General features: G+C 36.1%; 2 protein-coding genes across 2 annotated transcripts; both read right to left on the bottom strand.

Annotated features, from left to right (window-relative positions):
• Positions 1–1356, bottom strand: LOC141628332 (uncharacterized). The gene has a single exon (XM_074441490.1). It carries the CDS (start codon positions 1354–1356, stop codon positions 1–3), a length of 1356 nt encoding a protein of 451 aa, XP_074297591.1.
• Positions 1357–18321: 16965 nt separating this feature from the next.
• Positions 18322–22802, bottom strand: LOC141628331 (nicotinamide/nicotinic acid mononucleotide adenylyltransferase-like). The gene is made up of 9 exons (XM_074441489.1): positions 22733–22802; positions 22174–22296; positions 20236–20249; positions 19411–19494; positions 19215–19299; positions 19033–19109; positions 18803–18901; positions 18496–18557; positions 18322–18412 (listed from the first exon to the last, which is right to left on the bottom strand). Exons 1-9 carry the CDS (start codon positions 22800–22802, stop codon positions 18322–18324), a joined length of 705 nt encoding a protein of 234 aa, XP_074297590.1.
• Positions 22803–23549: the final 747 nt, after the last annotated feature.

Below are 23549 nucleotides of genomic sequence, written 5' to 3'. Positions count from 1 at the left end.
CTATATGCTCCTATTCTGTATGAAGGCCCCTTGATTATGATCAATTAGAGATGGAAGCACTTCAGCTAGTCTTGCACATAACAGCTTGGATATAATCTTATAAACAACATTACAGCAGGCTATAGGGCGGAATTGTAGCACATTTTGAGGCCTATCACATTTTGGAATCAATGTCAAGTTTGTAGCATTCATCTGCTTCAACAACTGCCTTGTATTAAAAAAGTCCTTGACTGCATTGATTACCTCCCCTCCTATCTCATTCCAATCATCCGTAACGAACTTGCTTGTGTACCCATCAGGACCTGGAGATTTGATATCAGGGATGCTAAACACAGTAGCCCTAATCTCCTCCCCAGTGACAGGTCTCAGTAAAATTGCATGATGCTCCTCCCTACACCTCGGTCCCTGATCAATAATTTTTTTGTGTATCCTGGATGTTTCCTGCTTAGTCCCATGTAGTTTCATATAGTAATCTAGAAAAGCTGCTTGAACTTGCTCAGGATTGTCACACATATTACCATTCATATCCTCTATCATGATCACCCTATTCCCATTCCTTCTCTTTTTGAGTAGACCATGAAAATATGAGCTATTAGTATCTCCCTCTTTCATCCAAGTATGCTTTGCCTTTTGTGCTAGGTAACTGTCTCTAGCTATGCATAACTTTTTTAGCCCCTGAGATGCCTCATATTCTGCAGTGATGAGTTGCACATCAGTAGGATTCTTTCCAATCTGCTCCTGCAAGTCATGTACCTGTTTTTGTAGTCTGCTGGTACTATGTTCAATATCATTATATCCCTCCCTATTCAATCTTTTCAAAGCAGGCTTCAAGTTCTTCAGGTTTTTGGCCAGCTTGAACGTATGTGTGCCAGCAAGATAATTATCCCAATTGCTTCTAACAGTAGGCAAGAAGTCCTTTGCACCACCCCACATGTTGAAGTATTTGAAGCATCTCTTCCCCTGGGTACTTTTTGAGCTACTTACAATGCAAGGAGTGTGATCCAGCAGGCCCTCAGGCAAGAAATGAGCATACAGGTCAGGCATGTGTTCACACCAGTCCTTATTGATCAGGAACCTATCAATCATACTGTATATCCTTTCCTTAGGTTTTTGTTTATTGTTCCAAGTAAAAAGGGATCCTATAGCAGCAATTTCAATCACACCACAATCTGCCACACACTGTCTAAATGGTTCAATTTCAGTAGAAGGAGTATTACCACCTATCCTCTCAGTAGCTGATAAGACACAATTAAAATCTCCTGCAATAGCCCAAGGACCACTAACATGACCAACAAGTCTCCTCAAATGATCCCACAAAGGAGCCCTATCATGTATAGAATTGAAAGCATATACCATTGTCAAGTAAAACACACTTCTATTCTCTAAAGATTCAACTCTCATATGGATGAATTGTGCATTATATTCTAAAAATTGAATCTTGACTGCCTTTGGTTGCCACACAACCCATATCCTACCACCATTATGATGCCCATTATTTGTAGAAATGCACCAATTATTTAAATTATTAACAGCTTTCTTCAAAGATTTGCTCTTTATTTTTGTTTCCAGCAAACCAAACAATCTAATATCTTTATTGTGTAAGAAATAATTTATTGCTTTTTGTTTTCATACCCTATTCATACCTCTCACATTCCAGAATCCTAACTTATCCATTGGAAATTTTAGGTTTTAGAATATGACCATTTGCACCACCACTTCTTCTAGGAGGAGACGAGACAATCTCCTTGTATGAATGAGCTCCAAATGATTCAGAACGGTAACCATCTGCATTATGCTCCTGCCTCTGCAAATGTACCAACTTTTTAATTGGTGTGACAGTCCTAGTACCTGTGTTCAGAGCTGGCCTTTGTATACTTCCTTGAGGATTAGGTATAGGTGCTGCTATGGCCTGTTTCACCACTGGTCTCCAGAACATCTGAATAGGTTTCTGCCCTATTTTCTTCTGATCTCCCCTCCTGCAATTCTCCTCTTCATGTCCCATTCCCATGCATTTCTTGCACTTAATCGGTTTTAAATCATAGTCTACCTTAATTTGGATTATTGATCCCCTCTCATCTTTGAATTTTATTTTATCTGGCAGTTCTTGATCAATCTTTAACACTACCATCACCCTTCCATATCCTAACCTAGTTTTTTTCTCAGTAGCTACATCACATTTGACGAATTTGCCTACCAAGGAAGTAATCTTTGGTAAACCTTTTCCCCAAAATTTCATTGGGAGGTTATGCAACTTAATCCAAGCAGGTACTGAACTTACCTCCTCTTTTTTCATCTCTAAATTCCGTGTCCATGGCTTCACAATCATTGGCTTATTGTCAAACATATAATATCCAGAGTTTAAATCTTTAGCTTTCATTTCTAATGATTTGAAACGAACCAAAAAGATCCCATTAGGCATAAACGAGATTTTGTCAATGTTGAACTTTGTCCAAATCCGCCGAATGAACCCTTCTATAACCTCCCAAGGGGGATTAGCTCCTAAAATATAGCATACTACAGCCTGACTCCAATATTCAATCTCCTCCTCCACATCATCTTTCTCAATCTGCAACATACCATCATACTCTGTTTTTGGATCCTCATCAGGCATTTCAATCCCCTGTTCTGCAGTATCTTTCACAATTTCCACATCATCCTCTATGTCGTCCAAATCGTCTTCATCATCATCTGTTTCCACCTCCAATTCAGGAATACCTATTCTCTCATTAATGTTCTTTGTTTTCCTTTCATCCTCAACATCTGGTCCAGTTTGCATTACATTAGGGTTTTCATTTCCTTCAGTTTCCTCTATTGTCTCAGTAGGCGGAGATACCTCAGCTGTGACTTGAATACATCTTCCTCTTAATGTCATCTCACACTGCTTCTGTTGAATTGATTTCCTAGCCATTGGCTCGAAAATCAAATCAAAAATCAGAGTTAAATCGCATTAAATTCGCATTAGGGTTTCATCGCTCCATTGTAGAAATTTGTATGAGTCTTGTTACACATCGAGCCATTCAATTAATTCCGTACAACACTCCCAAATTTCTCCTTATAAAGTCATGTCAACGAGTCTAAGAAAACAGAGTAAGCACAAATATGTCAATAAAACCAGAAAAAATACGCTTACAGTGAATCTTATAACTCTGTTGCTGACATTACCAAATAACATTTAGTTTTAATCAAGTGTCTAATTAAAATAGGACCATTCTAGTTCTCTTTGAGTTGCATAAAAAAAAACATATGTCATTTTTATTACTTCCGTGTTCTACTTTTTACCGTTAACTAGTAGAATATATTTGAAATACTTTATGGTGTATCTCTATAGTGTAGATCAATCGACCTCTTAGAGTCAGCCTGAATGAGGGCGTGCATTTGACCATCTTTTCCATCTCCTGTAGTGTGATAATTCTTTGATCGCCTTGTCTCTAGGTGACCTCTAGGTTTGGAGACTCCATCTTTCTACCTGATTCATTCATTTTCCATATTTCAAATGACTACCAGATTCGTCAATTTCCCAAATGAGCACAAATAACTTTCTACGAGATTCGTCAATTTCCTATATCCCAAATGACTATCCAGATGAGCACAATCTCATATGATCGACCAGTTTGTCAAATATTGTCAACCATTCTCATTGATACTTGAAAACTAGCTTAAAACTATTCAAACCAGATTCCTAGTGCACCCGTGCCCAAACATATCAACTAAAACACGGGAACAATCCATGTTGTTAAAACAAGATAGGTGACCCCTAGTCCCTTAGGATGAACTTAAGATATGACTCTAAGTACCGATACAAGTTCAAACCGATCCGAATCCAGTTTCAAGACTCTCAAATATTCAAAGAGAAAAATTATGATCTCAAATAGATACAACTTCATTGTTAAAAGACTCAAAATTTCATTAGTAAACAAAAATTCCAGTCAAATTTGCAATTAAATCTAATGTCAAAAGTCTCAAAAATTCACAGGACAAAAAAAATCTAGCCAAAGTTGCAATTTAATCCAGTATCAAAAATCTCAAAAATTCACAAGACACAAAAAATTCCAGTAAAAATAAAGAAAAAAATTCCAGTCCAATTTGCAAATAAAATTGCAGAGTGTCATTTTTCATTTCTCAGACGAGTCAATCCACAATTAATTTTGGGCCATATAGATATATGATTAGTTATGATAATGACAAGTATGAACTTTATATTATATATACTCTTGCTTGTAATCGTTTATTTAGTCTTTAATAGATTGATTAAAGTTTATAAATTAAGCAAGTAATGTTATAGCAATTTGGCTATAACATTGAATATTTGTGAGGCATCGTTTAAGTAATGTTATAGCAGCTTGAGCTATAACATTGAAGATTCTTAAAGCGTCATAGTAACTGTAACAAGTTTCAAGTATTATGATCACTCAAGCAAAAGGCTCGATCAAGTCTATAAGAAGCTCAAGATGAAGAGCTTATGATCAAGATGAAGAGATGATCCTACTACTGAAGATCTCCAGGAAGATTAGCTAGTATAGGTCATCATTCGATAATGGTAATTTGAGAAGTAATTTTGACAAGTAATGTTATAGCTGTTGTAGTTATAATTTACTACCTGAACTCAAAGTTATAGGTGATTCTACTATAACTTTGAGCTGCAATATGAAGAACACGGTTTTTATGTTTTTAAAATATATTTTTCAAAGTTGAATCATAAAATCTTTAAAGAAAAGTGTGCTTATAGTAGAGTGAGATTTGTGATATAATTAAGTCGAATGAGTTTGAGGTTATCCTATTGATTAGTAAAACAACTTATGAGTTGTCATGCTATCTAGAGTTTTCCTTCTACTCTTATCTAAACCTTAATTATCTAACCTAATATCTTACCTAGGGTTTCGAGTTGGGTGGCCGGCCTATGAGCCGTTTTCGTCCTTGTTCGAATACTCCTTGTACAAGTTAGGGTTTGGAATAAATCTTAGTGATAATATTTTATTAGAGATCTGTTATCTCTTTTATATTATTAAGATTTATTCTTTCCTATCTTTTAGGATATTATTGTCGTAAAGATAGAAGAATAAGATTGAGTAAATCTCAAGGATAATATTTGTTAGAGATATTCTATCTCTTTATATTATTTGATTTATTCTTTCCTATCTTCTAAGATATTGTTGGATTAAATATAGGAATATTAGATTACTTTCTTGCTCTCTATTTCACACGAGATCCACGGATATCTAGGGTTTAGGTAAAGATCTTGCATAAATATTTGTTAGAGATATTTTATCTCCTTATATTTATTCTCTATCTTTTGCCAAGATATTATTGGATTAAATAAAGAGAATAGATCTCTTTCTTGCCCATTAATCCACACGACACATCTAGGGTTTTGGAAAGAAACCTAGATCTCCTATCTACTATAAATACAAGAACTTATTTATTCTTTTAAAATAATTAACAACTTTGAGCTTTAAAATATCCTTGCAAACAAATTAAGTTTATCATTATTTTGTAATCAAAAATTATTTTTGAAAAGTCGTGTTGTTCTTTACTGCAATTACTTTTGAAATTACGTTATTGGATAATAGTGCTTCATATTGTTTCTACTCGTTCAATTGTGTGAACACCTAGAAGAACAATCAAGTGCTTCCTTAGTAACTTAAGATAGTCAAAACCGAATATCTAGTGGTATTCAAATTGAGTTATAGCTAGAGTTAGTTATACAAGTGGGTTGATAATTTTGTAATCCGGAGAAAGGTACTAAATATATTAATCGAGAATAGTGGACGTAGGCTTCGACGTGTGAAGCTGAACCACTTCAAATATCGTGTGTCCTTGCAATTTTCTTTATCGTTCATTTCATTACGTTTATAAATCGTCTAGTTAATTAGTAAAGTTTAATCAATAAACTTTAAGTAATTAATTAATTATTTAAGTTATAAAATAAAAAGTGGACATAAGTTTTTAAATACTCAATCCCCGCCCCTCTCGAGTATTTCGACTTGGATAAACTCTTTAATTGGTATCAGAGCCTCGTGCTCTTGATTGCCTAACCGCAAAGAGACTGATCCGTCTATCTCTTTATCTTTTTATTTTATTTTAATTCCGCTGCTTTATACGTGTGAAATGGATTCCAAGTATCTTTAGTGTCCTATCTTTGATGGGAAGAATTATGAACTATGGAAAAACATGATAACACACTACATAAAAGGACATGATTGGGAGTGCTGGACGATTGTTGAGAATGGACAACAAAATTTTGGTCGGATCTTCGGAAGGCAATACCTATGAGAAAAAGGAAGAAGACTATATTGAGGCTGATTACAAGGAGGATGAGAAAAACTCGAAAGCAATAAGCCTGTTGCAAAACGGCATGACATCGACTGAATTCGATCATTTTTCCTCTTGCACTTCGGCCAGGGAAATTTGGGATGGTCTTGAATTGGCATATGAAGGAACGTCGGTTGTTAGAAAATATCGTATTGACTTGCTGATTCAAAAATAAGAACTTTTTAAAATGGAAAAGAATGAATCACTCGATAGCATGTCAGCACGATTTTCTACTATCATTAATGAGCTCAAAAATCTTGGTTAGAACTTTTAACTCCGAGGATATTGATAGGAAATTAATTAGGAGTTTGACCAAGAAATGGCGTCCCAAGGTCACGGTTATGGAGGATGTTAGAGATCTCACCTCTTTACCTTATGCAGAACTAATTGGAGCTCTTATGGCCCATGAACTCGTCCTGGATGACGATGAGGCCGAGTCCAGTAACACTAAGAGCATGGCTCTACAAGCTTCGTGCTAAGGAAGATGTCGATGCTGAAATAGAGGATGAAACGGTTCTGTTTGCTAAACGATTCAATAAAAGAATTTTTAGAAATAAGCAAGCAAAATCGTTAATAACAACAACAAGTCCTATAATAAGAAAACTTCTGAGTCTAAGAATACGTTTGCTAATAGAGGATGCTTCAAGTGTGGAGAATCTAGTCATATGATTAAGGATTGTCCCACATGTGAGAAAATTAAAGACAAAGCAAAACGTGAGAAGACTAAGAAGGAGTTGAAGCAACTAATGATGGCATCATGTTGGGGAGATCTTGACACGGAGGACGACGAAGGATCCGAAGAAAAAGAAGTTGCTAATCTATGCCTAAGCAACGTATGCCTTGACCTATTTTAAGACAATGATAAAGATAGCATAGACTTCTATTGGTGCTTCCTAGGAGATTCTGATTCAGAAGAAGAAGAAGAGGTAGGCTATCTTGAACTTAAGAGTAGTGTTAAGAAATTGTCTAAAAATGCTTTAATTGAATACTTTGAACAATCTCTTGATAAATGTCATGAACAAGAACTGGAGTTGAAAGACTTAAAAGAATAAATTCTCGATATTGCTGAAGAGAATCATCTCCTTAAAGCCAAGGCCAAGAAGCTCAAAACTAAAGTTACAGCCAATATGGCTACAACTTCAGATGTGATAAATGCTGAGAAAAAGGTTCTCGAGTCTAAAGTTATAGCTAATGAAGCTATAACCTCAAATCTGAAACTCAACATTAAGCATCTTCAAGCCAAGGTTACAGCTAGTGAAGCTATAACCTTATAATTGAGTAAAGTCAAAGAGCTTCTTTAATCAAAGGCTACAACTAGAGAAGCTGTGATCTCAGATCAAAAGAACGAAATTGACACTTTAACTCAGCAATTAAAGGAATCTAAAACCGTTCTATTAAATACAAAAAAGAACGCATACTGAGATGGTACGAGTTCTTAACGAGAGATTTCAAAACTTTCGTGACAATTATGAAGAGATTCATCCTCCCAAGGTTGTTGAGTCAGACCATTCCAAATGCAATAAAGAGATCCAGTCTTTAAAAAAACTTACTCTTGCATGGTAGAAAGGTTCACGAAAAGTGGGAAGGTAGCACACGTGTCCTAAACTTCCTAACTGAGCAATCAGACAATAATATGAAAATGGGATTAGGACATGAGTGCTATGGTCGTAGAGACCACTCTAAATGCAAATCATCTCCTTCCGAACGAGATTTCAGGAAGAGAAAATATGTCAATCCACCAGAATATTTGATTTGTAATTACTGTGGTCATACGGTCATATCCGAGAAGACTGTGTCAAATACGTTCAGGATTTAAAAAAAGGAATCAACTTTGTTAAAACAACTGACACTGTTTTAGAGGATAATGACTTCCCCCATCTGAACCTAGAACGAGTGAATAACATAATAATGATCATCGTTGGTTCTATGATATGAGCTTTGACTTTAAGAAGGCTACCAAATCGAAACAGTCACCTAAGTCTAAAGAGCCTTTCAAAACTAAAGCTCCCCGGAAACAACCTGAAAGACCACGTCATGGAGAACCCAAAACACAATCAAAGATGATTCCCAAACAAGCCTATTCGTTTCCAAAACGAAAAATTTTTAGACAAGTTTGGTTTAGAAAAGATTTAGTTTTTAAAGTGACTAACATCAAAGGACCCAACTTAGCTTGGGTACCTAAAAACTGTATCTAATCTTTTTGCAGGTTGTAGTGAAAGAAAACAATCTATGGTACCTTGATAGTGGATGCTCAAGACATATGATTGGAGATGTAAATTTATTTCTTTCACTTGAACCCTTCGACAGAGGTAAAGTTACATTTGGTGACAATAAGAAGGGTAAGGTTATTGGTAAAGTTGGCATATCTTCTTCTCATGCTATTAGCGATGTTTATCTTGTCAGTGGTCTCAAGCACAATTTACTGAGTATCTCTCATTTATATGACAAGGGAAATAAAGTTGTTTTTCAGTCATATTCTTGTCGGATAATAATTGAAGGAACAAGTAGTGTTGTGCTTGAAGGACATCGTAAAAGGAACGTTTATATGATTGATTTAAATAATATTCCTACTAACTCATTCACATGCATGAAAGTTACAACAGATGATCCCTGTCTTTGGCACAAAAGATTTGCTCACATTAGTTCAACTACTTTCAATAAATTAAAAAGATGGGATTTGGTTGAAGGACTTCCCTCAATCAAATTTAATCAAGAAACCTTATGTGGCTTGTGTTCTTGTTGCAAACATGTGAGATCATCGTTCAAACCTAAGAGAATGGTAAGTACCAATAAACCACCAGAACTCGTGCATATTGATCTATGTAGCCCAATAAGGTAAGAAGTAGAGGCGGATCCATGCATGTCTTCGTTCTAGTTGATGATTACTCTAGATATATTTGGCCAATTTTTCTCAATTCAAAACATGAAACTTTCGAAGAGTTTGCAGTTCTAATAAAGCTTGCCCAAAATAAGTATAAATCAAAATTAGTTTCTATTCGTACGGATCATGGCACCAAATTTGATAACCATGCCTCTATAGAATATTGTAGGGAGAATGGTGTTGGACATAACTTCTCAGCACCACGAACCCCACAACAAAACAGTGTCGTTGAGCATATGAATAGAACATTGGAGGACATGGCACGCACTATGTTGTTATGCAGTGGTCTACCTCGTAATTTTTGGGCTGAAGTTATTAGTACTGCATGCTATGTACACAATCGTGCTTTGATAAGACCAATTCTCAAGAAGACTCCTTACGAGCTTCTTAGGGGACGTAAACCCAACATATCACATCTACGTTGCTTTGGGAGGAAATGTTTTATCCATAATAATGGTAAAAATAGAGTAAGCAAATTCGATCCCAGAAGTGACGAAGCTGTATTTGTCGGCTTTTCTAATCACAGTAAAGCATATAAGGTTTTTAATAAGAGAACCCTATGCATCGAAGAAAGTGTCCATGTTATTTTTGATGAGAATAATATGTTCGATAAAGCTGAACAAGATGAGGAAGAAGATTTGAACGAACCTGATTTCCGACTATCTAGGGATGATCTTCCAGAATTGGATGAGGAAGATAAAGAAATTGAGGGCACAAATGATGAACAAGGAAGCCCTTTGAATGATAAAGGAAAGAGAACTGAGAATATAGTTGATGATACTATAACCTCTTCTCAATCCAAGCAATTGGAAACTGAAGTTATAGCTGATATATGATGCTCTAACATCAAATCCAAATCAAAGAATATGATCCATAGTTATACATGATTCTGTTATAACCCCAAGATTAGATTCAGGGGGAACGAGGCTTGAACCTCGATCATTCGAAGAAGGCGAGCCAAGTTCAAATGAGGATGTGCCTCCTGTTTCTAAGAAATGGAGATATAAGGATTCTCATCCAATGGAAACCATTCTAGGCAGTTTAAATGAAGGAGTTAGAACTCGTAGAAAGTTTAAAAACTTTTGCTCATTTTACTCCTTCCTCTCAACCATTGAGCCAACAAATATCAAAGAAGCACTTGCAGAGCCAGATTGGATTGTTGCTATGCAAGAAGAGCTACAACAGTTCGAACGGAACAAAGTTTAGCATTTGGTTCCGAGACATAAAGACCAAACTGCTATTGGCACAAGATGGGATTTCAGAAACAAGTTGGACAATACGGGAGTTAGTGTACTAAATAAAGCCGGATTGGTCGTACAAGGGTATAATCAACAAGAAGGAATTGACTACGATGAGACCTTCGCTCCCATAGCCAGACTTGAGGCTATTAGGCTATTAATTGCTTTTGCTGCTCACAAAGGAATTAAATTATTTTAAATGGACGTTAAGACAGTATTTCTTAATGGTTATTTGAATGAGGAAGTTTTTGTTGAGCAACCTCCAGGATTTCTCGATAGCAAGTTTCAAAACCATGTTTTCAAATTAGATAAAGCTTTGTATGGTTTGAAACAAGCTCCTAGGTTTTGGTATGACAGATTGTCAAAATATCTTCTTGAAAGTGGTTTTAAAAGAGGATCTGTCGACAAAACCCTATTCTTGAAATCTGAAAATTCCGATTTATTAGTTGTACAAATTTATGTTGACGATATTGTTTTTGGTTCAACTAATAATCGTTTGTGTAAGTACTTTTCAGAATTGATGACCTATGAATTCGAGATGAGCATGATGGGAGAACTCAAGTTCTTCCTTGGGCTTCAAATTCAACAAACTAATGAAGGAATAATGATACACCAACAGAAATACATCAAAGCGTTGATCAAGAAATTTGGTATGGAAAATTCTCATTCTAAGCCAACTCCTATGATTACAGACAAGAATTTGACTAAGGATGAAGACAGTAAGTCTGTTGATGAGACAACTTATCGAGGTATGATTGGATCACTTCTTTATTTCACTACAAGTCGTCCTGATATAATGTTTAGTGTATGTGTATGTGCTCGATTTCAATCGTGTCCTAATGAATCACATATGATTATAGTTAAGATAATTTTGAAGTATTTAATTGGTACACCGAAATTATATCTGTGGTATCCTCTTGAGTGTAATTTTTATCTCATAGGATATTCAGATGCAGACTATGCAGGTTGTTCACTTGATAGAAAAAGTACTTACGGCATTGCTACATTTGTTGGACCGTGCATAATTACATGGGGGTCAAAGAAGCAAAATTCCGTTGCATTATCTATAGCTGAAGCCGAGTATATTGCCGCTGGATTGGTATGTTCTCAACTTTTATGGCTTAAGCAACAATTATGTGATTACGGTGTTAACGTTGGGTGTATTCCCTTTTTATGTGATAAAACGAGTGCTATAATAATATCTAAGAACCCTGCGCAACACTCGCGTACTAGGCATATAGACATTAGACACCATTTCCTACGTGACCATGTAGATAAGGGCAACATAAGACTGGAATTTTGTAGTACAGAAAAACAATGGGCTGACATTTTCACCAAAGCTTTAGCTAGAGAACGTTTTGAGATTTTACTGTTGGAAATTGGTTTAATTGGTGGCATCTAAACTTGTCACAAATATTTTATTTCCCGTATGATTGACTAATTAAGACGAGATTGTATGTCTATGTTCCTATTTTCCGTTGCAAGTACATTCTTATATTGTATTTTATTATTTTATAAGAATATTCCGTTTGCTAGTCTGTTATATTTTGTGTTATATACAAACCATATTTCTCGTTATTCACATATACATTCTAAGGTTTAGAGCTTCATAAACCAATGCCATTCATAATTGGTTTCATTTAGGATGTGAGTAGCACTCCTTACATGGCATGTAACATCAAATTGCATAAGCATGAAATGTGTCTCTTATTTCCTGTATACACTTGGGTTTGTGGTGATGACATATGTGGAGAGGCGACCCTTCCTTTAAGTTTTACCTACTAACCTCACATTAGCCAAATTTGCCTTGTTTTGACCTATTTCTTCAAATACACTTTAAATGGCGTACCCATGTCAAGTTAGTCTTGTTGGTAAATTTGAAAGTCTTGTTGTGGTCAATTTTGTTGCTTTTGTGATGGATATTGGAAGGAAGAAGAAAAAGATGGACAAAAAAATGAAAAAAAAGGAGAAAAATTATACAAAAGATGGAAAAACAAGAATCTCTTATTACTCCTATTCTTATCATTTCCATATTACTTGAGGAGAAGTACTTGCTGATGTGAGTTAGTTTGTGCCATACTTGGCATGGTGCATCATATTTCATGTTAGGTTGGAAAGTGGAATATGGCTACTATTGATTGTGATCGGTTCTATCTTGGCTTTTACCTCCAAATATCCAAATTTGTTTGCCCCTTCTTACCCAATTACCTCACCTCACATTCCTTTGTAAGTCCTCGGCATGTGTTTTGGAACTCGCTTGGTTGGAGTGTGTATGTAGGGTCACAAGAGATATCTATCATGTTAGATTTCATGCATGGTTTTGTAGGTCGTAGTTAGGTGAGTGACTACTTTCCTTCTCTCCTATAAAATTTGTACTCAACTTGGTTTGTATTACACACTTTATATGTAGGGCTTGCTTATGCTGAAGTCGTTCTTATGCTATAATACTTGTCTTGCTTAACATTTCTTGCCTCGGTTGATATTATTCTAGGCGTTTTATGTCTCTTCTCGTCTTTTCGATGATGTCAAGAGGGGGAAGAAAATGACTGTGACTAAAGTATTTGCCTAAGCTTGCTCCTTGTCAGAACCTTTAATCTCTTAAGGTCCTTAGATGCTGTACTTTTTATATAATTGGATTGTTCTTAAGGTCCTTAGAAGCTGCTCAACTGACTACGGATTTTATAGTATTCTGTTGAGGAGGAACTTACACTTAGTCACAAATCGTAAGAGACTTGTCATCATCAAAAGGGGGGAATTTGTTGGGCCATATAGATATATGATTAGTTTTGATAATGACAAGTATGAACTTTATATTATATATACTCTTGGTTGTAATTGTTTGTTTAGTCTTTAATTGATTGATTAAAGTTTACAAATTAAGCAAGTAATGTTATAGCAACTTTGGCTATAACATTGAAGATTTGTGAAGCATCGTTCAAGTAATGTTATAGCAGCTTGAGCTATAACATTGAAGATTCTTAAAGCGTTATAGTAACTGTAACAAGTTTCACGTGTGATGATCACTCACGCAAAAGGATCGATCAAGTCTATAAGAAGCTCAAGATGAAGAGCTTATGATCAAGATGGAGAGATGATCCTACTACTGAAGATCTCCAGAAAGATTAGCTAGTATAAGTCATCATTCGATAACGGTAATTTTAGAAGTAATTTTGACAAGTAATGTTATAGCTGTTTTAGGTATAACTTTACTAGCTGAACTCAAAGTTGTAGGTGATTCTACTATAACTTTGAGCTGCAATATGAAGAACACGGTTTTTATGTTTTTAAAATATATTTTCAAAGTTAAATCATAAAATCTTTAAAGAAAAATGTGCTTATAGTAGAGTGAGATTTGGGACATAATTAAGTCGAATAAGTTTGAGATTATCCGATTGATTAGTAAAAGAACTTAAGAGTTGTCATGCTATCTAGAGTTTTCCTTCTACTGTTATCTAAACCCTAATTATCTAACCTAATATCTTACCTAGGGTGTCAAGTTGGGTGGTCGGCCTATGAGCCGTTTTTTCTCCTTGTTCGAAAACTCCTTATAAAGGTTAGGGTTTGGAATAAATATTAGTGATAATATTTGATTAGAGATCTTTTATCTCTTTTATATTACTAGTTATTGCGCCGCGCCCTCCCGGGCGCGGAGCCCCAATTTTTGGTATCCATTGTCGAAAGGTTTATAAGATTGTGTTGTGGGTATTACCTGCAAGGCTTTAGAATAACATTCTAACTACTACACCATATTTGTTGCCAAACATTTCAGAAACATTGGCGTGGTTAACGTTCCTAATTGTGCACATTTTCGGGTCCACAATATACGGGCTAACAGTTGAATAACAAGTCTGGTTAAAGTCCGCAACACCGAAAAAGCATTATAGAGGAAGGAAACTACGCCTAGATACTAAGTTGATATGACTCCAATGGGGCAAAATGAGAAATTCATGTCATGAGCATGACACAGTTATGCAAAATAGCTAATTACTTATACACAAAATGCAGCCTTGTATAGTTAGCAATTTGGCATGTTACTAAGCATCCGCTACATTAAAAATATAGCTATTTAGTTTCGCGTCATGTCCAATGTCCGTGCAACTGTTTCAAGGTAGCCTAACCCTGGAGCCTTTTCCTTCTTATTCTTTCAAACGTGCATCGGAGACAAAAGTGGACCTAAAGTTGTTAATGTTACCACAAACCCTTTGGTGAGAGACCTGTCGGAGCACCTACTTCAGCTCATGAGTTCGGGTAAAGAGTCGTGGTCGGCACAACCTCGGCGTACACCTTAGAAGCTTTTAATTTGTCTTCAATGTAGCCAAGGTAACCCCAATGTTCCTGCATATACGACGGAAATTCTTATGGTGAGTTGCAGCTGAATATAGATATATATTGTACAAGCTGGAATTCTCGTTAGGCTGCTAGAGGCCAGGGAACCCCTTTTGCGTTTGAGACGTATGTGTCCACATCTAACATAAACAGAATGTCTGGTTGTGGTTATTGGTTTAGAAAGCTGCAAAAGATGTAAGTTGTAAAATTTACACAACACATACTCCAATTTCTGACTGAACAGCTGAATACAAATGGCAGTGTTTTAATAAAATGAATCCAGAAAATACCTTTGCCAGACTACCTTGAGACATGCCATGCACACAAATGAAAATTCTCATGATACTGACAAATTTGTACAAGTCATCAGATGCATGAACACAAAAAATCTACACCTAATGCCCTCTTTTCAATCCTGAAACCTCTTGAACACACAACATCATCTTACATGTCATTCTTACGATTTTCCAATCTTTTCCAGTCCTTTTCACCTAACATGTCATTTGACTGGCAAACAATTAGTTTGAGGCTAAAGAATTAAACGAATTGAACTATTTTATGATGTTCGAGCGCTCAACTAACATTTCTGCATTACACCCTTCCTACTGTCACGCATACGTTGTCACTTGTCAGTTTAAATACATTAACCGGATTTAATGGAGACAATTCAGCCAACCAATAGAACTAATTAATAATGTCTTACCATACTACATGAATTTTAAGCATCAATCTGATTATCATAAACTACAAATATAAAGTAAGCGAAATAGACTGAAGATTTTATAAGGATTTACTATCTTACAGAGTGTTCAGAGTTTGCTATATTACCATATTACCTCATCATCTCGAACCCCTCATTTCCTTCAACTATCAAATTACCCTACTTTGCTGCCTTCTCAGCCGAGCGACGACTTCATAGTTCATACAGCTTTCAACCTTGCCCTCCTTCACCACCATCGTCGCAACCTATGCATAAATCTAAGTGTTGCTAGTTGAAGGAAGATAAAAGGAGTCAAACCAACCTTAGGTGTTGTACATCGTTGACCTGCATTGCCCAGCTTATTGCTGAGCTCGCTATTATTTTAAAGCTGCAAGCCTGCAATATACAAAGAATAAAAGTTGAGAAACCTTCCCGAGCCCGAAACCATGACACCTGCATTCCATGAATGCAATCCCAGGGAGAGAACCTAAATGAAAGTAAGGCACAGGTGCAATTAGTGAAACTTAAACATGGGAAAAACATCAAGCTTATTCGACATGCATTGTAACCCTATTACGTAACATACCATATATGTAGACGCCATCAAGCATCGGTCAGATATTTACAATGTCACACGGTAAAAGTAATGGACTTCAATATATTGGAGGGAATAACCCAATAACCCCTACCGAACAAAAATGACCAGTTAGCCTATGGGCCGTTCCCCAATTAGTAATCACCAAATAAGAACTCAGTCCAGTTCAGTGATCCCGTGATTGCGAGAGGTACAACTCTATCGAAATCAGCCTAACTGGCTGCGACACTATCACTACCATAAAAATAACCGACCACCATCTCAAAACTCCAACTTCTGCCACTAACTTCAACATGAAAACAATGAACAACACTCCCATAATCACTCCAACCAAGATGAACCAATTCAATCACCCATCTTTCAAGCACCTTTAGCAGATCACAAATTAGAGAATTCAAGTGTCTTACAACATGAGACGGTCCTTTTAGTAATAATTGAGTGTTTGCATATATAAAAGAACCGTCTTCAAGCATTACATGATAATTACTCTTATTAGTAGACTGCACGCCAACATTTAAATCTATTATAGAAATCTAAAATCTTTCACAAAAAGCTATAATTTTTCTGCAAATAAGCAATTAACCTATCACCCACTTCCCTAAATTTGACTCAACTAAAACCATACCCCCTCCCCCCGTATCGTCTCAATCATTTGTTTACCTCTTACATTTTTTATGGGGCTTATTTTAATGAATAGTACATGAATGATTGGGCCGAAAGAAGTTAAAAAAATAACCACAGATTTTAATTAATCATACCAACAAAGATCTAAACCCCACTAACCCCAAAAACTAAACAAAGAACAACCAAATGTAAACTATATATAAATTGATGGCCTTGATAAAGTAAGAAGAAGAGGAAGAGAAAAAAAAAATTTCTCCACTTCATGTCATGACAACTTGCTTTAGTGCAGAATAAATTTAAAAATTATTTTCTCCTCACGCATTCATCAATAGCTTATGTCAGCTTCTTTTCGACTTTTATTTCAAGGATCTAGGTACATGTTCCTCTTATTTCAGTACCTTCCATGGCTCCTTACCACCCCACTTATTTCAGTACCGGGCGCGGGACCCCAATTTAGAAACCGTTTGGATGAGCGTATACGTAAGCATCGCAATGCAAATGAATATGGTTTGGTCTATGGATGTTTATAAATATGTAATAACCATACTTGTTATGATGTATATGGTGCAATGGTGCGCTTTCCGCATGCTTACTTTTGGGTGTACAGTTTTGTGTTAATGAACGTCTAATGGAGGGTACGGTCAGGAGATGACTATTAATAGGATTCTGGCTGCCACAACCTGGGCCGATTTCTAAACCCGAATTCTAGTGGGTGGCACAACTGCCACAGGGTAGTCTAATGCCTTGGTAGCCCATTTCCCTTTTTTCCTCTTAAAAATGTATCCAAACAAGCTCTTAAAATTGATGGCCTGAGATTAACTCGCTCCAAGACATCAAAACCCCACAAAAAAAAAATTAGAAAAGCAAATAAAGAACATATCATAATTCACTCTATATATGTACTGTACACATAATATGCAACTGATCCTACAAACTTCCTTCACTAAAATGAATAGGAGAAACTCAAACTCAGTTGCCTTAATTGTAATTTTTTGTATCCTGTGCCAACTTCCAAAGACACCTTTAAATTGGAGTGTGTGGTAGTAGGCTTGGTCTGCTTACTCTGATTAATTAAGTCCTAGAATCTAAGCCTAGCCCAGAATGTTGCAACCTACTGAAAGACATTGCAGATCTCGAGGCAGCAACGTGTCTATGCATCGCATTCGACGCTAACATGTTGGGTTTGGTCAAGGTAAACATGTCCATTACTCTGAGTCTTCTACTAAATGGTCGTGGAAAGAAGGTCCAAGAATGTTACGAGTGCTAAAACTTAATACATGATGCAAGGCATTGTAAACATTTTTAAGAGGAGATGGAAGGGTGAAAACCTTCTAATATTCTAACAATCGGAAAAAAAAAAACCGAAACAAAACCGAGGGCACAAAAGCTCAACCAAAACTCGCAAATAATTCAGGAGTAATCAAGGCAATGAAAGGGCACCTGGGCCTAAAATTTGCAGGACACTAAAGATGCCAACAGAAATAACAAACCCCGTCAAATTCGCCAACTAAATAAGTAGTTCATCTGTGGCCTTTAGATAATTGACCGGGGTCAACGTTCTGGTTCATGTGTATACATAATGAGTTTTTGAATATATTCTATAACTTCATCTGTTGCCTTTAGAGATCTGGCCGGATCAGTTTTCTGGTTAAAGTGTATACAAATGGTGTTTTTGGATATATGCTATAACTTCATCTGCTGTTAAATATTTCACAGACAACCCTCTTGAGATACAGTCTCTAAAACCAATACGGCAACCATAAATGTTACGTAGTTACTGAGTAGGTGTAAGTTTCGACAAATATTCTTGAAATTAGTTTACCTTATTCGGGTTGAGCTGATCTGGTTAGGGATGAATTCATCCACAATCATGATATTATTCTGCAGAAAAACTATAACCTCTCAGAACACCTCAGCGACGATATGTACACATATTAGTAGTAATGAACAATGATATTGTTTCTGAATGACTCATAATGAAAAAGGGTAGCCAAAAATTACATTGAATGATTTTGGCTCACATAATCAAGAACTAAAGGTTACCTTAGCTTCATAAGCATCCATTTTAACTTCCTAAGCAAATAAATTCTAAACTATTGCATTGAAAAAAACAGGAACAGGATTATCTTATTTTCACGCAGAATAGGATCGTCCGAAAGCATTTTTTCAACATCTTGCCTCTCCCTACGTATACAAGCCACACCAAAGTCTCTGACTATGGCTTGAACCTGGATATATAATTTTTTTTTAAGTAAAGCATATGTAGTGGTAGCAAGGCCACCACGTCTAGAGCAAGGTGGATGGAAAGTTAACATCATTTAGGAAAATTATCTAGTGAGTAATGGGCATCGGAATATACCTGCTCAAGAATCCAAAAACTTTTACGAAATGATTCCAATAAATCGGAATCACAGATAAGCATGACCTTAAGGGATCCTGGGAATAAAAGGAAAAGAGTCAACTTTGTGCTCAAGGAGCAATAATTTATGATCAACCGCAAATTCCTGAAACTATCGTCTATGTCATCAAACTCATTATTACCAACAGGAACAAGAGTATTCTTGCATAAGTAGTTCTTCACTCTACATAAAACAGTTAAGGTCCGTTGGTAGGTACTTTGCTTAGCCTGTAAAGGCATCAACACTTAAAGATTAATTGATAATCTCTGATAAATTTGCTTACCCCAAATTCGGTGTAAACGGAAAAGTAGCCACAATGTAAATGACGGTTTTATTACCTCCCATGGATCTACCATCACAAAGTCTAAACTTCTGCAAGCCAGTTGACACATTTGTATACAGTGTTCAGCAGATAAAAGGCCCTGCAGAAACAAAAGTACTGCTTACAGTCTTACACCACCATTACATTGGCTGAAATGATTTCCGTTTGATTTACCCACCCAATATTGTAACTAATTCAGATACAAACACATCCTGAAACTCAAATAGTCTTAAACATTCGGGTAGAAGTTATAACAACTCAAAACCTCCAACAAGGTAGGGTGTGAACTCTTATAGTTTGCAAAACATGTAGTTATCCTAGGGAACTCGTACCATTTCAAGTTAATTCTTATTTATGAGCTTTACATGCTACCAAGCATAGCGTATTTCTGAACTTAAAATCGTACAAAATTTGAATGAGAAATTTGTGTCCATCAATCTACAAATTTTAAGCTCAATAATGATGATTGGTCATTGGTTAAGCCATATTGCATCTAATAGATTGCCACTCTTTGTTGAACAAGATGACCACCAATTTTTGGTGAAAGATTTTAAAGACGATAGCAAATAAATAGCTCCTTCTCATTTCTAGGAAATAAGGTGAAGATGGACTATATACCTTCTTTGCATATAGGCTCCAATAACATGGTAACCTTCTGAATGGAGATCAAATAAAAATCCCTTAACTGGACAAACTAATTGTTCATCGTCTGAGGTAAAAGTTGAGATAATGAGTAGGATTTGGATATGGAACTGAAACGAACCGTGAATAAATGAAAGCCAAAACCGCCTAGACAAAGAAGAAAACACCTTCAAGGAAACCCACCCTCAGAACTATTAACCCGAAGACGAGAACCTGTAAATAACAATAAGACAATGAGATCTTCAGAAATAACAATAAACCCAAAAATCGCATTATTAAAAACCTTAAACAAGCATATGACTAACAACCAAGCCAAGAGATCTTCGTTAATGGTAATAACAAAAAAAAAAACAAACACAAATATAAATAAAGAGACAAAATCAGCCCATGATCAGCACACATAAAATCTGAAAAGCAGCAATAAATGGTCCTCTACATAGTTCACCTTTTGGAATCACAATGGTTGTTCTGTCGTATGATCCTAACTATGCCTTAGTGGGTAAAGCAACTGAAGTACAAATAGGAAAAGGAGGAATGGGAAGTGTTTAGCGATATCTCGTTCTAGCATATATCAATCTCGTTAGCGAGTACTGCTGCAGCATAATTAGCATTGCCATAACTAAACATAAGTTCTCTCACGTGTTTTGTCAGACTATTATAACAATCAAGGCTACCAAAGGACTCCATTCCATTCACAACTTTAACGAATTCATATCTGTCATCAAGGCATATGGTATGATTTAGACGATCGTAAAAAGGATCGGCCCAGTCTTGCTCCATATTTCTTTCAGAGTACCACAGGCAATAGTAAATAGGCCGTTCCAATATAAAAAGAGAGAGAGAGAGAGAGAGAGAGAGAGAGAGAGAGAGAGAGAGAAGAGAGAGAGAGAGAGAGAGAGAGAGAGAGAGAGAGAGAGAGAGAGAGAAAAGAAAGAGAAAAAGAGAGGGAAGAGATAGGCATTAATGTATGTGACCTCACAAACATTTCATCAAGATCAAGAAATAGAGCAATGGAATTATAACAACAAACCACCAAATGAGAGACATAAAGTCATAACACTATCCTGACATCAGCTTTCATGTACAATTAATAACCCAAGAGAAGAAGGCAAAATCTTAAAACCTGAGTCCAGACAACATAAATCAGGCATGTCTCACTACAAGGTCAGTGCATTACGGACTTGCAAAAAACTTCAACTGGACTATAAAAGAGACTGTAGAGTGCATCCCTCATTGTATATTTTTTGGATTAGTACTACCTTCAGCTCAAAATTTCACTTAAATAGTTAGCATCAATGTTTCCTTCAACTACCCAAAATAGTGACCGGGAAAGGGGTGCGTAGGTAACTCTTTTTCATGCTATATCTGGCACGCCCTTTCGCAGAACTAAAATTAACCTAAACATATCAGATTGAACCGCAATCAGCAGACAATATGTGAACATTTCAAAATGCAAGCAAGTTTTATTGCTTACCATGATTTAGATGCTTACCTCGGTATTCATCAATTTTGAACTCATTTTCTTCATAATACGTGTTTCAAGTAGAACTATTTGTAAAAGAGAGTTTAAGAGATTTCTATAATTGGTTATTCACTTAAATGTTTTGTCGAAAAGGAGTTGTGCTGCCCAACTGCAATTTCCTCATCAGTTTAAGAAATAACATTTATAAACCAGAAAGTAAAACAAAAATAGTGATAACATCAACCAAAATTCTGAAGCCAAATTCACAAGTATTTTTACCAATCTATGTCAGCTCACAGCTGAGAACACGCGCTTCTGCTCCACATATAGTTTCGCATAAGTGAAAAAGACAAAAGTTAGTATTTATGTTAAAAGAAGAAAAGAAGCCCACATACCAAAAACAAAATTGAAAATCAATGAGAGAAAGTGTCCTTCGGGTATTTGCACTTACAAGTTTTAACTACGTAATCACTTGATAATAGAAATAAAGAAAATCCAAGATATCAAAGAGTAAACTAACCAACAATGGAAGAAGAAAATCGATAATGGTTTTCTCCCGAAGTACGCAATAATAAACTAAACCTAGCCAATTTAGGTTACCGCAACAATGATAAAAGGGAGGCAATATCTTGCATTAGCAGACAAATTCCTCGTGCTTTGAGCTCAAGATCTCACCTGTAACAACGCATATAACAATCTCAACTTTAATTAAACACAAAAACCCCTGGTGTTCAGTACCATTTAGTATGCTATAGTTCTGATTAGCAGTCAAGTACCTCGTGTTCTGAGCTAAGCAGCCTGAGAAAATTTGAACCACAACAAAGAATAAATCAGCGTACATAGCCGAAAAAATTAAACCATATAACAAAAAAACGCAAAAAGGATCACCCAAAACAAAAGTAATTAAGGTAAGACCAATACTTCTCATTCTAAACTCGAGCCCTCACCCAGCAGCTCAAGTCAACTACAACCACAACAAGGACAACCTACATAAGGGGCCATTTGATAATGCAACTACTGTAATCCCAGGATTACAGTACTACTTACCACCGCAACAATGATAAAAGAGGGGCAATTGCTCGTATTAGTAGCCAAGCCGCCCATGCTTTGATCTCAGGAGCTCAATCGTCAGTCTAGATCACAACCATATCCTACAACAACGCATATAATTACAAACTCAACTTCAAACGCAAAAAACCCCGTAACACAGTACAACATAGTATGTTATAGTTACGATTAGCATTCAAGTACCTTGTGTTCTGAGCTAAAGACCTCACTTCACAGCCTGATAAAACTGGATCCATAACAAAGACAAGATCAGCAAATAAAGGCCAAGGAAAACATAAAACACAAAATCGCAAAAACGATAACCAAACACAAAAGAAATTAGAGAACAAAACAACACCCCTCATTCCGAACTCAAGCTATAGGTTAAATTAAGAGTGGCTGACCGACAATAGAACTTTCCTTACTCAGATGTTATAACAACACAAACGACAATAAATCGGATCATACCGAACAAAGAGCCAATGGTACTAAAGAAAAGGAAATTGACAAACTGATCGAGGCCATTTCGTGTTCACAATTAAGTATATGTGGTCGTTGGTCAATGGTCGATACAAAACACAATTTATACTTCACAAACAACTCTACAATTAGTAAAGAGGCAAGTAAAGGTCGGATCCCAAGGGACGGGTATTGAAATGAGAATTCTATTGTAACTAGTAGTGTCTAGGGGGTGTCACAAATTGGGTTGATGTAGAAGGTCACTAAGCTAAAATAGCAATGAAAATAAACTAGCAAGATAAAATAAGGGGTGTAAACAATTGATTAAAAGCACTAGGGTGTCATGGGTTCATAGGGAAATCATGGGATATGATCATACAAACATGTTCTCAAATTATAAGCAAGCAATTATTGTTGTGATGGATTGAGTTGGGTTATATCTTACAATCCTAGGAAAGTTTGGGTCCCGGAGCCGAATCGATTAGATTGTACAACACCTACAAGTCGACTTAATCTTTCCTACTCAACACATGCATGGTCTAACA

This window comes from Silene latifolia, chromosome Y, assembly GCF_048544455.1.
Source record: "Silene latifolia isolate original U9 population chromosome Y, ASM4854445v1, whole genome shotgun sequence".
Lineage (NCBI taxonomy): Eukaryota > Viridiplantae > Streptophyta > Magnoliopsida > Caryophyllales > Caryophyllaceae > Silene > Silene latifolia.
The sequence above is the reverse complement of the archived record's forward strand: the minus strand, read 5'-3'. Positions and strand labels throughout refer to the sequence as shown.